General features: G+C 40.3%; 1 protein-coding gene across 1 annotated transcript; it reads right to left on the bottom strand.

Moving 5' to 3' along the window:
- Window positions 1-2,136: 2,136 nt before the first annotated feature.
- Window positions 2,137-6,800, bottom strand: LOC148854556 (Thioredoxin superfamily protein). The gene is made up of 8 exons (XM_088941282.1): window positions 6,244-6,800; window positions 5,609-5,765; window positions 5,401-5,520; window positions 5,262-5,305; window positions 5,042-5,167; window positions 2,721-2,805; window positions 2,553-2,609; window positions 2,137-2,472 (listed from the first exon to the last, which is right to left on the bottom strand). The coding sequence occupies exons 1-8, from the start codon at window positions 6,297-6,299 to the stop codon at window positions 2,389-2,391; spliced, it is 729 nt and encodes a 242-aa protein (XP_088797408.1). The 5' UTR covers window positions 6,300-6,800; the 3' UTR covers window positions 2,137-2,388.
- Window positions 6,801-16,106: the final 9,306 nt, after the last annotated feature.

Raw genomic sequence — 16,106 nt, 5'->3', positions numbered from 1 at the left:
AAATTTTAGTAATTAATTCTAGCATTTATTAATAAACACTTATCACACATTAAGAAAAGTGAAAATTTACTTAAAATTAAAAATACATATGATCATAGCAAACAAATATGTGTGGCTCATTGGTGAACAAATTTAAATTTGCTTTAGAATAATTGACTAATTAATGAAAGAGAAATTAGACTTAATACAGGACTAACAACATTAATGAGATATTTGGTATTAAATATTAAAAAAATTAATGATAAACCGAAATCAAATGTATCGAACTGTATCAAATTGCTTTAGGCCCGATACAGATCCGAAACAGCCCGGTATGGGCCTGTATCAGCCAATACATATGAAAAGAAATAGAACAAAGGATCTATGATCTGTGTATTAGGTTCTCGTCAGAGCGATACATATCGGCGAATACGACCCAATACGTTGCGATATTTTGAACCTTGCATGGTGTTTGGCACCAGAGCGTTTCACAAGTGGGCCCCGGTTCACAAGTGATTCATTTCACTTGTTTTTATTGAAAAAGCACAAAAAAAATCGGGATGTAGGCTGATTGGACATTTAAAGTGATTTAACTTAATATTATAATATAGGGTAAATCTCTTAAATTACTCTTAAGTTTTCTAACAATTGTCTAAAACCTTCCTTATCATTAACTTTCCGTCACACTCCATTCACATGTGACATCACGTGATTGATATATTTTTTAAAATTCCTAAAGTATCCTTTCTTGGCAACTTCTCGAAAGAGATTTTTAACTTATCATCAATCAACAGAACAACTCATTCATGCTCGCATCCTAGCCCAAGAAATGGAAAAGTCAATTTTATTACCAAGTAGTAATGGAAAGTTGGCAGCAGCATTTCCAACTAGGCACCAGATATAGAACCGCAGCATTACAGCTTAGAGGGTGGTCGGCAAGGCTCTCTCATTTTTGAGCTCGACAACCTCTGTGCCCCTCTTCTCTCTTACCTCTCTCTATCTCTCTATCTCTCTCTCATCCCGTCCACGCTGTTGCAAGTCTCTCTCTCTCTTGATCTACCGCTGCCATATTTGCTTTTGGAAAAAATTGGAAACCAAGGATTTTTCATTAAATGGGCTTTACTTTGAAAATTTGATGAATAATAAAGGACAAATTCGATATTTCATTTTCTCTGTTAGTGTTTACCGGCGCGTCAACTGTCAAAAAACTTAAGGGTATTTTAAAACAATATATAAACAGTAAGGGTAGAGTTAGTCAATTTTACAAACAGTGTCATAATTTAAGAGATTTACCCTATATTATATTTATAATGACAATTATATGACATCTCAGAAAAGTAATCAGATTTTCAAACTTTAGTGTGCCATGTCACTAGGGTGAATCCCAAAACTAATCATTGCAAAAAAAAAAAAAAAAAAGAGAAACAAGACTGTTAAATGCGATATCTTTGCCAATTCCATTTAATTGGTGATGTGGTGTGCATGACACATCCGCATAAACGAAAAGCTTGCGATACGCTTCGGTGCTAAACACCCACTTAGGGGGCATTGTACAAAATGAATGTTTTTGTTTTCATCTGTTATTTGATTCGCTTGAAATCTGTTTTTGTTTTCAAAAAGAAAAACAAGTTGATTTTATTTTAAAAATTAATACATGCTTTTAAAACCAACAAAATATTAATTTTTAAAACAAAAATAAAATTTTTAGTATAAAAATTAGATGATTTATGAAACATGAAGTTCAATAATCAGATGAAAACATGTTTTTGAAACACAGATTCGGAAACATGACTTTGGTTTCAGCTTTGAAAATAAAAAACAAACACAGTCAAGAATTTGTTTTTGTTTTGGATGGTTTTGATTTGCTTTTGGAATCAACAACAAGAAAAACGATTCACTTTGTAGAACGCCCCCTTAGGATTGTTCTTTCTGAAACCATGACTCCAATAGAGCACTGGAAAGAGTTCTATCTGATCAGACTGACCCCAATGATCATGCCTAATGAGTTCTAAAATAGTATAATATATTTTGAAGAGGATACGACCCTTGATAGAGTGGAATATGTCAAAATATGATTTCTATGATTTCTATAGCCAACCATGTATAGACTAGTTGGGATAAGGCTTTGTTGGGTTGGTTTGCTGCATGCATGATACATTTGGATGAAAACAAATTAATTTATCAGGATAATCCATTTATGGGTCAGTCGTACATTTATTCCGGCTAGCAAAGCCAATCCCCTATATACCATGAATTTATTACCAACACATCTGATAAGCTTCAAAGTTTTTGACAATGTAGGTAAGTAGAATGGTACACCAACAAGCCATTTTATCTTCAGAATAGGTCTTTGGAATAGGCAAGCAAGTTGCTTCTCTAATACAGAATTAAAAGAATAGAAACCATAAGCTAGCTATTGTCAGCAGCTACTTGAAAAGCTTTCAGGAAGACCTCAGGCGGTTGGGCTCCATCCAGCTTGTGTTTCCCGTTTATCTGTCAAACAAATCTTCCACTCAATAAAGGAAAATAGTGTCCCCAGGTGTGAAGTGTTATGACAAAAAAACAGTACTCACCACAAAGTATGGGACGCCAGTAATGTTTGCAGAATACTGCTCCAGCTCTTCGTAAACCTTCAGGAAATTATTAATGGCAAGTTCAATTGAAATACGTAGAGAACATAGAACTTGAAGGTAAGGGGAAAAAAGGACATCTTAAATGAACAAAGAAAAAGAAACAAAGACCTCTTTGAGTCCATTGTTTGGATCTTCAAGGAAATCTGCTGCTCCCTCTACTCCAGCCTTTCTAGCACATTCTACAAGGAATTCCCTGCATTCAAATTTCAAATATTAAAATAGAAATATTTCATAAAATAACAGCATTCAAATATTAACACCTCTCAGTTCTAGGAATCCATGTTTCTGATCTTTTTGTACATGTTGCACACAGAAAGAGGTGCTGATACCAATCGCTTGCAAGGTGATCTCTCAAGTCAAGAATTTAACTGATTGGACCTAACCATATTTTCAGGATTCTGTGGCAAGATGATGCAGCAGGACTTATTTGTTAGCTACTCATCTACACCTAAGATACGCTGTTCAAGATAACAAGATGTTTGTTAAGGAGATCAAGTAAATATTGGATGAGCCCCATATGAAACCTATAGAGGAAATTAATCTTTTCCCTGGTGGTGCTGTCATCAAGTGAAAAGCTAGAAATGCTGCTATATTTGAGGGAAATGCTGCAAGTGGTACTGATATCATATCCTCTGCTACTCATTTCTATAATGAAGAAACTATGGTATGGCTTCACTGTTTCAGCCAGGAAAGCAGTTAAGCAATATGGTGTCTCCTTTTGGTCAATGTAATGTCATTACCAATTCACGACAGAAGTTTTGATGAAGCATCATGAAAGGATCAAGCTGAATTAGCTGCAAATGCAATCAAGCTAGATAGTTCAACATCTAGACCTATCGTGATCTATCAGGATGTAGACTGTTTTGGCACTAATTCCAGGTTATTGCTTTCTAGCATAATGAGGGTAGATTCAATGTTCATTTATGGGGATATTTGAAAGTCATAAAGCTTGTTCAAAATCCTAGACTGGATAGTCCTTGCCAAGTCTACCCCATTACAACGATTTGAAAGCATTAGCATCCTCTCTTCTATGAGTTTCAAATTAGGACTGAGATATGTTCTATTCTGGCCTAAGCCTATTCCTCAGGCTACCCATGTATTTTCCTTGTCTGTTATTGGCTCTTAAAAGAAACTTGGCAATCTTATATATTGACCATTTTATGGAATGATTAAGCATTCCCCTTTAACCTGGATGTTCTCACATATAAGCAGAAGCACCAAGGACCCTTCTGGAGTACTCATCATCAAAATTATAAGAACGAGTGGTTTATAGGGCACACAATTGTTCAGAGATGAAGGTTTTTACTATTTATCATACCAACATAGCTCAGAATCAGAAAAGATCATAATCAACCATAAATAAAATGATGCCTGAATGTTTTCACATTAAGCAGAAGCACTCAAGCACTGATGATCCTTCTGGGGTATTCATTATCAAAACTACAAGAAGCTAATTGCTTATAGAGCACAAGGTTGTTCAGAGATGAAGGTTCTTTTCTATTTATCATATCAACACAGCTCAAAACAGAAAAGATCAAAGTCACCCACAAATTACATGATAACCTTTTTATGATCCCAAGGAGGAGAAATGGATCCCCAACCCTGTAACAACCTTAGTTGCATAGAGTTAGTTTAGGAGAAGGGAACAAATAACCACCCTTCCTGACTCGTTACTAGTGAATTATAGTAAATAAATTCCAATTCAAGCATAAGATGGTAAATGTAGCTAATCTTTGAAGAACCAATAATTCAAAACCATTATTTTTGGAAGATTTTTTTCCCCTAACTTTGTCTCATAACCGTCCTGAGCAAGTGAAAGTAAAACTTAAGCAATGAAACATTCTAACAGGGTTTCTTGTAAATCATAATCATTTGAATCACAGGCACTAAGGGCCATTTGATAACAGCTGAATTAGCTGAATTTAACATTTTATTGTTTTGTCTTTTAGTAAGTCATTAAGTAGGAGGATTGCTCAATAATGGCTTAATGGCATGTCAAGGTGTTTCATCCATTAAGGAACTTGCCTCCTATTTAATAACTTATTCACTAAAAATTAAAGTAACAAATCATTAATTTCAGACACTTCAGCCATTATCAAATAGCTTCTTAGATGTTACATGTTAGATATGATTACCCTTCAAAACCCAACTATAAACATTAATATAGGTAGCTAATGCTGTTGGGATATCTATAATTGTATATATGTAGTTCACATTATAAGGCAAACATCCGTTCATAGATAGAAGTACACCAAAGTTTATACCAACAAAAAGATAGAAGTACAAACACTGTTTATCAAAAAAAAGATAGAAGTACACCAAGTTTATACCAACAAAAAGATAGAAGTACGAACACTATTTACCAGAAAAAAAAAAAAAAAAAGACAGAAGTACACCAAGTTTATACCAACAGAACAATACACACATACCGATCTCCTATATACTTTCCTTGTGTGAAGTAGCCCAAACCCAATTCCTCCACAAGAGCACGCTGCTTATCAGGACCCTGGTGTCTGGCAAATGCTATGAGCCTGTGACTGTCCAAAGTATTCCCCCTGAATTATTGAATCATGGTTAGTTGAAACTCTGGTAAAGGTCATCTTTCTCCTACATAATGGTATCTACGATTAAGCCACATTTCATGCTTACGTAAGCCCAGACATGTCATAATCAAGGCCATGATCCCGAAATACCTGCAAGAATTAAAGCTTTCAAAATGCTTTTACTAACTAAACAAAACAAAGGAAACAAACACTCTATATTAAGTGATTTGATAAATGAGAAAAACCTCCGTCATCCGAGCTTTAATTTGTTCAGCCCGAGATCCAAACTTGCTTCTGTAAAATTCTGCCTTGTTAACTCCTTCTTTTGGGGCAGAAGGATTAAGGAAAAATGGATGCCATCTAATCTGAAAATTTGAACTAGCAGTAAATCTAACATGTGGTGAAAAAATAAACAATTCAGGAAAAAAGAAAAATAATAACAAAGAAGTGAACCTCAAAATCAAATTTATCCTTTGATGAAGTTATAGCTTTATCCAGATTTCTTTTGCCAACAAAACACCATGGGCAGACAGTGTCTGAACTGACATCAATTTGAATGAGTTTCTTCCCGGCGTTGTTATCTTCTAATTGAGCCATGAATCTTGTGTATCTGCAAGTTTTACAGAATATTATCATAAACTTCAATACTTCTACCATACGAAACCTTGCAAGGCAAGGAATCAAACCAGTCAGAGTAATTAAATTCTTAATTTGGTGTTATATAACATAGCCTAAACAAAACACTAAAGCTATATCTGTGTCCTGTAGACCAATTTGCACCAAACGGAGAATCAAGTCAGAAATCAAGAGTTGACACTATATTTGGATTTCAATTTTCATATATCAATTCCCTCAAATCTACAACTTTTTCGAAGTCATGTTTCGTCAAACCAAATATCACTAATTCAAACCATGTTTTCAACAACAGGGGTCAGCAAGAACAATTTTGCAATCAAATTGGATAAAGAAAAGCATCAGTATTTTCAAGTGGCATCAGTAATACATACAGTAATTCATAATTTAGAATAAAATTAAGACCAGAAATCAATAAATTGAGGAAGAATCAAGAGAGCTTAAGAATTGGGTACCTCGGAACAGTGAAGCTAGAAAAGGTGAGGGCTGAAGCTGAAGAGAGAGAACGCATTAAACTAGGTACTAGGTCGGGAAGGATCTTCAATGAACTTCTTTTTATAGATTTTCAATAAGCTTGGTAGGTGGGTTTACTGGGCCATTTTTCAGCCTTTCAATGCACCGTTTTGTCTGTTTGTGCCGCACTCGTAGTACATGTTTAAGAATCATCCACATATGAGATGACCGAAAATGACCTAAAACCTAATCGTAATGGGGTGGGCCCTCTCTCGAGATAAAAAATTTTTCAGAAAGAAGCAAAGCTTTTTCCTTTCTAAAACTTCTAAAATTAAATGACAAAAAAAATTCAGAAAGAGCAAAACCTGAAACCACCTCATGAAAAATTTAAAAAAAAAAATCAAAAACAAACAAGAAACCCTTTTTTCGGAAAGAAAGAAGCTTTTTCCTTTCCGAGGAGTGAGGACTTCGAGGTCGCATTCAATTAGACTTTGCTCACGGGTTGAGTTCGGCGTTTTTGCCCGAGTTCGAGTCCAGCATGGCCATCATCAGTCAGTCCGAGGTATTGAGCTTGAGACCGGCCCTCATATAAAGTTTGAAGTCCGGGTCTGAGTTAGAGCCCGATCATAAATTTGAAAAAAAAAATATTTTTTTTAATTTAATTAAAAATTATTTTATTTATATTAAAAGATTTTAGAGCCTAAAATAATAATGAAAGATCTCATTATTATTTGAAAAATAGAAAAAAAAATAATATATTATATATACGCTTTTTATTATATAATACATTATCAAGTCGAGCTTTTTTCAGAAAGTCGGAGCCCAATCCAAAAAGAGGTCAGGCCAATATTTTAGGTCGGGCCTGGCCGGACCATTGGACTACCCAACCCATGAACATGTTTATATCCAATGAACCCTTTGGTCCCCGAGAAGCATGTACCCTTTAATACTAGTACTCCACATCCATTAAGAAACTATTAAGCAGAAGAAAGGTGAAAATTAAAGAGAAGCTAACGAGAGCTTGTTAATTTTTAAGGGTTTATTCGGGAAAAGTGTTAAGTGGCGTTTGATAACACTTTTCACATGTATGAAGTTATTTTGCTTTTACAAATGCTAGTGGCATTTGGGTTTAGGTTTGACTAGAGGATTTAAAACACAAATTCAAATCTAAATTGGTAAGACCTAGTTTCATGTCTTACCAAAATCAGATGCATTTGAGATGTGATAAAATGACATTAATGCTCTTATTATTATTAATATTTAACAACAACAATAATAATAATAATAATAATAATAATAATATTTTTATTTAATAATAATACTAAATATATTACTATTAAATAATTATTATTATTATAAAATTATAAATAATATCATTTTAATTTAAATAAATAATAATGTTCAGTATTAATATTTATATAGTAATAAGAATACTTCATAACATATTTATCAGTAATAATTAAAATATTTTTATTACTCCCCAAAATATTGATTCTCATTCATATGAGAGAATTGGAACTATCATCTTAGCTATCAATAACTTTTCCCCAAAATATTGATGCAAGTGTTACTTGCATTCATCCTCAGGTAACGGTATCGCATTAATAAAACTAGGGTTCTTCAACTTGAGAATACTAAGTATCGTATAACAAGGGATCAATCTCTTCTCTATACCAATAGTACAAGTAGAACTCAAGTCCCAACTTTAACCTCTCCTCAGAGGTGCTGAATAACCCCGGATTTCTCCTGAACATTAGACATGCATTCCTCTTCGTACAATAGTAAGACCCAGTTCTTGTAATAACCTCAGCTTTCGTTAAGGGATCTTTTGACATTAGCAACGAGAAATCTAGGTGCCCTTTGGACATCAGTTTAACTATAGAGGAAGCAAATAATAGATTAGATTGTGTTTGGAAATGATGTAAATAAGTGTGAATGCAAATATGTAGAGTGTAAAATGGGTTCATATAAATTATAAAGTTGGGTTAGTTTTACATTGACAAATTTACCTTCTTATCAAACAGACTTTTAGCTGTAATGGATGCAAATACAAATTCCAATAAAGCATATGATTTTTTTTATCAAAATCTTACTTGAATGCAAATTTACTTCTTTTTTATTGTTGTACTTTTACATTTCATTATCAATATAAACTAGTGAATGACTCCGTACTAAGTATGTGGAAGTTTTATATACATACATATATATATATATATATACAGTTTTTATTATTGTTTATAAGCTGCCAGATTTTAAGACACTCATACAGTATACGGGTCCACATACATTGACCCTTATATGTCAAACCCGTAAAGTTATACGGGTCACTAAATTCAACTTGAACCATTTATTACTTTAATGTAACCATTATTATTATTATTTATTATTAATTTATTTTAGTATTTAATTTAAAATTTTTGTTATATAGTAATAATATTAACTAAATTTGTAATATTTAAATATTTACTTAAAATATTTTTTCCAACCGACTATAATTATTATATAATAGAATTGTTGATTCATATTTTGAATTTAAGAATAAACATTAATGATTTGGCTTAACAATTTTAATGGCTGTTAATAAATATTGATTATTATTTAAGGTTTAATTACTATATTCGGTAATTATTATGGGGCATGCTTTGAATAAACACTAATGATAATTGATGATTGTTATTTCATTTTTTATTATTTACTTAATTGAGTACTTGATTATTATTATTATTATTATTATTATTAATATTATTATTATTATTATTATTATTATTATTATTATTATTAATTATTTCTATAAATAATTGAGTGTTATTATTATTTACTTAATTCAATAATTTTTAGCAAGTAATTATTTGATTTAATTTGAATTATTTCATTTTTTAATTATTTATAATAGACATTTAGGGTGGCCTATTTATTTGATTTAAGAAACTTACCGTGTTTTATCTACACAATGTCCCCATACTAAGTAAGGGCAACTATAGTATCATTTAATTTGAAATTTACTATTTAACAATAAAAAATCAATGTCTTGTTGAGCAACCCACCCCAAAAAAAGTATCAAGAACTTTGAAATTATTAATCTATTTATAAAATAGTAAAATTAGATAGATGTTTACAATAATGTCACCAATACTGCTTAATATTTAGGGGCATATGAATGGATAAAAAGCATTTAAATAATATCCATTCAAAGAGGCAAAGAAGGAAGAAAATCATTTACACGATTGCTAAGAAAAACAATCCATGCTAAATAATATTTACAAATGCATCCATCCTCTAAAGTAAGAGATGAAAAATATATGACTACAATCAAATCATCATGTATGGCTACAATCAACTGATAATTTAATCAAGATTCCAAAGCACATCCAACAGAGGAAACATGAAAGAGAGGAGAATAATGGGACCATCCTAAGTATGGAAGTCACCTCCAAGTTAGGTGACAACACTTCTTTTGTTTGATCATGGTTACGGATTTTAAGTCTAAGCTCCCCACAATGCACGTAGATTGACTATAATTTATCATTAGGAAAAAGGTAGTGATGGAGAGTGAATTGGCCCGACCTCGTAGCTCAGGTACAAGTGGTCGTGACCTTGCTCAAATAGCGACTCGGCATGACAGCACAACAGGCGTGAGCGCAATCATCACGGCAACTCGGCAGGTAAACTACTCGCCGAAAGCCGCCTCGCCCACACCTCCTCCCCGGGGTTAAGGCACTTCGGGGGGTCCCGAGTTTGGGGCACTCTGACCCCTTTTGAGACCCAAGCTCCTCCGAAAGGACCTCGGGCCATTCCCAAGCAAGAACGCACTGATTCTTCCTCGGACGCCCCAAGACACAAAGACCTCAGGTCAGCTAGCTCGGCATAACCGGCTGCCTGGATAGCCTAGCTCAGGGCAATTTGTAGGGGAACAGCTCGGTACACCATAGGAGGGCTTCTTGCCCGATCGTCGTACCTGACAAACCTGCGAATTGCAGGCATGTCCCCTCACCACACCTGCCACCTTTAGAAAGGCGTCCCACACCTGACAGACACATACCCTGCATGACGGCCCCGCGCGTGCCACCTCAGCCATGCCTGTAACGGTTGTGGCAGACTGACAATGGCGGTTATACCTGCCCTATCAGAAGTCATAGGGCCTGGAGCAACAGAATTCAGTTATAAGGAGCTCATCCTCAAGGAACAAGGGATCTTAAATGATCAGTGCAACCTGCACTCTTAGTTTTCGTTCTCTTTCAGCTTCTTGCACATAGTACTAACTTAAGCATCGGAGCATTCCTACCGGAAAATCCCCCGGGAGTTCTTCCTCTTTCCTCTCATTTCAGGTACCTCTCAGGAGCCACGTGAACGCTAGCTAGGAGTGACCGGATTGTGCTACATCATTTGGCACCATCTGTGGGATGCGCTTCAAAAGGCCTTTCCTTCTAAACTCTTTCAGTTCTTTCTTCTTCCTTGAAACAATCCAACGCTCATGGCTTCCTCTAGCAACGTCGGATGAAGCACGAAAATGGATAACTCCAGGGAACAACCCCAGCTTCCCACTATCTGTATCGGACAGTTCACCGTCCCCCTCTCAGCAGACGGAATCCCCAGCTTGAACGTGCCTCTCACAATGGCACCTGGCATCGCCCCACTCCCCGCTACAATCGGAACGACATTCACCGAACCTTCGGTCGTGCCCCCAGCGGCCAGCCCGAACCAGCTGGAGGACCTGATGTAGTGCATGAGAGCCATGCAGGCCCAAATGCAACAGTTTCAACAACTTCAGCTCTATCAACAACACGTACTGCACCAGGTCTCCCAATATCAGTATCAGCAGCAGTTCCCCCAGCTGCCCCAACCTCAACTTCAGCAGCCTCAACTCCCTTCTCAGCACCTAGCCTTGCAGCAAGCCAAATCTCGCCGCCAGAGCGAGCACTCCGGCCGAGGAGAGGCCCCCCAAAATCTCCCAAAAAACCAAGCCTCCCCCCACGGCAGACGGGAGAGACCGGCTACCCCGATCTCGCCGCGGGCGGACAGGTCGGGAGGACCCTGGCTCGGCAGATCTACGTCGCCTCGACAATCGAAGTTTGGAACCTCGATCCTTGAAAACCGGTTCGAGATCCTAGCAACAGACTCCAAGCAGGACCCCTCTGTCCATAGCCACCACTAGCAGACCGGGCTACTCCCTACGCAAACCATTCTGGACAACGCGGAGGTGAGCAGCACGAACGCCGAGCCCGTCAAGAAGCAGAGACGTTGCCGCCGAGCTTGCCGATCTGTCACCTGCGATTTGCCCGAGATCATGAGCAAAGGAGAGGTAAGCTCGGCCAAAGCCAAAGCTCCCCTCCTCTCGGTTCCGTCCCCCCTGTCTTCCAAACTCCTGGCAGTCTCGATGCCCAAGGATTTCAAGCTCCCCCCTCTTGACAAGTATGACGGGTCGTTCGACCCGAATGATCATGTAGATGCCTTTTAGTCACAGATGCACCTGGCGCGAGCCAGTGAGTCAAGCATGTGCGTGGCCTTCTCCACTACTTTCAGGGGAGCAACCCGCACGTGGTACCGGAACTTGGCACCCAGGTCGATAAGAAGTTGGATGTAGTTCGCACAAGCCTTCACATCTCACTTTGTCACCAACAAACAGTGCCCGCAAACTGAAGAAAACATCTTCAACATAGCACAAAGAGAGGGAGAATCCATCCGGAGCTATATCAAGCGGTTCAACGACACTTGTATGCAGATACCACGCCTGGACCCCTCCGTACGCCTCGCAGCAGCCAAGAAGGGCGTGACGCACAAAGAGTTCAAGTGGCACATGGTCGTCAACCAACCCGCGACCATAACCAAGTTTCTAAAGCTGGCGGATAAGTTCATAGCCACCGAAGAGGAGATCAACCAGAAGGGCAAGGGCGCACCCGAAAAAAGAAAGAGAGAAGGAGAACCTTCCAGTCAAGGGGACACCCGAAGAAAAAAGAAAACAGTTCGGGGGGCAAAGTTGGGTCAATTGTTCCGAGCTCCTGCACCGAACCGAGCTGATAGTGATCAAGGACGCCCTGTACGTGAAGTGGCCACCCCGTCTGAGGGGCAATCCTAATGAAAGAAATAAGAGTCGGTATTGCAGTTTTCACAAAGACCAAGATCACAGTACCGAGAATTGTAAAAACCTCCGCGATGAGATAAAGGAGCTCATCCATCGCGGATATTTGAGAAACTTTGTACAAAATAATAATAATAACAATAGTAATAGAACAGGTCGGCAAGGGGAGCACGATAAAGATGTTCCCGAATCCAGCAGCAAGCCAACAACCGTAGAGGCAGCCTCTAGAGGAGAGGCCAGTTCGGGGGACCATCCACATGATAGTGGGAGGTTCGATCATTGTGGGTTGCACTTTGGCAGCAGCTCGGACATCAGTTCGTGAGGTCACCCAAGAAGAGCAAAACCCCCCAAAGCGGCCAAAGATGAGAGACCCAATTTTCTTCACAGAAGACGATGCGCGAGGGTCCACTACCCCCATGATGATGCTCTCGTGATAAAGCTAAGAATTAACGACTTTGAGGTCAGTTGCGTACTCGTGGACTCAAACAGTTCAGCCGACATCCTTTTCAAAGTTGCGTTCGACCAGCTTCAGTTGCAGAGAACCGACTTGAGGCCTATGGACACCCCTTTAGTGGGCTTCAGCGGAGAGGAAGTTCGCCCCCTTGGGAAAGTAACAGTACCTGTAGAGATCGGCACTTGGCCTTGTGTGGTCAGATTCGAACACAACTTCCTAGTGGTAGCGACTCCCTCTCCCTACAATGCCATAATAGGTCGGCCGATCACCCATGTCCTACGGGCGGTGGTCTCCACTTACCACTTGGCTATGAAGTTCCCAACAAACTTCGGTGTGGGAGTAGCACGGGGCGACCAGGTCGAGTCCCGCAAGTGCTACGTTGCCGCCCTAAAGGGGAAAACCAAGGTGGCCGATGACCTCGAGCTGGAACAACCCACGGAGCAAAGCAAAGAGTGAGCCGTGCCCACAGAAGAAACAGTCGTGGTCCCAACTTCAACAACAGACCCAGCTAGGACGCTTCAGATCGGCGCTTCCGTCCAGGAGCCCCTATGATCCGAACTGTTAGGCCCGTTAAACAGAAGAAACGCAACCTAGCCCCGGAACGGTGGAAAGCGGTCGACGAGGAAGTCGAGAAGCTCCTCGCAGCGGACATCATAAGAGAAGTCCACTACCCAAGCTGGGTAGCCAACCCCGTCCTGGTAAAGAAGGCCAACGGCAAGTGGCATATGTGCGTCGACTACACCGACCTGAACCAGGCTTGCCCGAAAGACTGCTTCCCGCTCCCCAGAATCGACCGTTTGGTGGACGCGACCTCAGGGCATGAGTTGCTAAGTTTCTTGGACGCCTATTCGGGCTATAACCAAATCAAAATGGACCCGCGAACGAAGAAAAGACTGCCTTCATCATGGAATTCGGCCTGTACTGTTACAAGGTTATGCCCTTTGATTTGAAAAATGCAGGGGTAACCTTTCAAAGGCTCTTAAATAAATTGTTTGCGCTATTAATCGGTAGAAAAGTAGAATGCTATGTAGACAACATGGTCGTCAAAACTCAATTCTCACATGAATTAATACAAGACATGCATTCTGTTTTTGAAAATTTGCGTAAGTTTAGTATGAGATTGAACCCAAACAAGTGTGTGTTCGGTGTGACCTCGGGTAAGTTCCTAGGATACATCGTTAACCGGCGCAGCATTTAAGCCAACCTGAATAAGGTTAAAGCCATCTTAGACATGGGACCACCCCGTAAGTTGAAGGAGGTTCAGAGGTTGAATGGCCGCATAGCCACCCTGTGCCGCTTCATGTCTAAATCGGCAAACCGCTGTCTGTCGTTCTTTAAGGCGACCAAGAGCAAAGGGTTTGAGTGAACCCAAGACTGTCAGCTCGCGTTTGATGAGCTCAAGAAATACCTCGCTAGTGTGTCGACCTTAACCCGGCCTGAGGAGGGCGATGTTTTAGAACTGTACCTCTCGGCGAGCGACGAAGTGGTCACTTCAGTACTAATAAAAAAAGTGGACTGGGTCCAACGACCCATTTATTATGTTAGTAAAGTATTGCAAGGAGCAGAAATGAGATACCCGGAGATGGAAAAGCTAGCATACACATTGATAATCGCAGATCGAAAACTCTGCCCGTACTTCCAAGCTCATACTGTTATCGTCCTCACTGACAGACCCCTGAGTCAAGTATTGCTTAGGCCCGAGGTCTCTGGTCGGTTGACGAAGTGCGCCATTGAGCTCAGGGACTACGACCTCCAGTACAAGCCGCGAATTGCCATTAAGGCCCAAGCCTTAGCAGATTTCATAGCCGAATGCACATTCAGCTCCGAAGTCCCCAGGCCGATTGAGCACAAGGCTCCCAGCTCGGGTGAGCCCGACGCTCCCAGGTCGGTCGAGTCTGAACCCCGTGAGGTAGCAGCCAGTGTGGCATCTCTCCAAGCTCGGCCAACCATGATCTGGGATGAGGAGCCCTGGATCCTTCACGTAGATGGCTCCTCGAACCAACAGGGCAGCGATGCCGGAATAGTTCTGCATGGCCCAAACGGTACAAAACTAGAATACACGCTATGCTTCGAGTTTGCGACGTCCAACAATGAAGCAGAGTACAAGGCATTGATAGCTAGACTAGCCATAACCAGAGAAGTAAAAACAAAACACATTGTTATTTGCAGCAACTCCCAGCTCATGGTTAACCAGGTCACTGGCGAGTATGAAGCTCGCGAGCCAACCATGATTGCCTACTTGACCAAAGTTAGAGAGGCCCTGCTCGACTTCCAGTCACACTTTGTCAGACAGATCCCTAGGTCGGAGAACGCTGAGGCCGACGCCCTGTCCAAGTTAGCCAACACTAGCGACATCACCATGAGAACCGTGTACATAGAGGACCTGTCTCGGCCTAGCATTCTCAAGGGGGCAGAGGAGGTCGCTCCCGTCGTTCAAGCAGAACCGAGTTGGATTGACCCGCTCGCGAGCTTCTTGCTACACGGGACCCTCCCTGCAGATCGCAATGCAGCCAGAAGGGTGCAGCGCGAGGCAGCCAAATATGTCTTGATAGACGAGCGGTTGTACAGGAGATCCTACACGCTCCCCTATCTACATTGCTTGCGGCCTACCAAAGCCGAACTCGTACTCCACGACACTCATGAGGGGTTGTGCGTCGAGCACTTGGGGGGTAGAGCCCTTGCCCAGAATGCGCTTCGACAAGGGTATTATTGGCCAACAATGAAGGCAAATGCCATTGAACTCGTTATGAAATGTGACAAATGCCAGAGACATGCCAATATCCACCACCAACCCCCTGCCAACCTCAAGTACCTCACCAGTCCGTGGCCCTTTGCATAGTGGGGCATCGATCTACTCGGGTCATTCCCGCCGACATTGGGTGGAAGGAAGTTCTTAGTAGTAGCAGTGGACTATTTTACCAAGTGGGTAGAAGCTGAACCCTCATGACGATCACAACCCGAAATGTTCAAAACTTCTTTTGGAAGAACATCGTGTGCTATTTCGGATTACCTCGGGTATTGATCTCCGACAATGGCAAGCAGTTCAAGGACATCAAATTTCAAGACTGGTGTCGAGACATGGGAATCCAACAGAATTTTACTTCAGTCGCGCACCCTCAAGCAAACGGTCAGGCAGAAGTCACGAACAGGGCCATCCTCCGCGGACTAAAGGCACGACTGGACCAAGCTAAAGAATTGTGGGCAGATGAACTACCCAGTGTCCTGTGGGCCTACCAGACCACGAAGAAGACGGCCACGGGAGAAACACCCTTCAATCTCACCTACGGCACCGAAGCAGTGATCCCCCCAGAGATCGAAGTACCTACGCTGCGACT

The sequence above is a fragment of the Nelumbo lutea genome, chromosome 4, assembly GCF_056320005.1.
Source record: "Nelumbo lutea isolate HS-2025 chromosome 4, American lotus-T2T, whole genome shotgun sequence".
Lineage (NCBI taxonomy): Eukaryota > Viridiplantae > Streptophyta > Magnoliopsida > Proteales > Nelumbonaceae > Nelumbo > Nelumbo lutea.
This window is presented reverse-complemented; position numbering and strand designations above follow the sequence as displayed.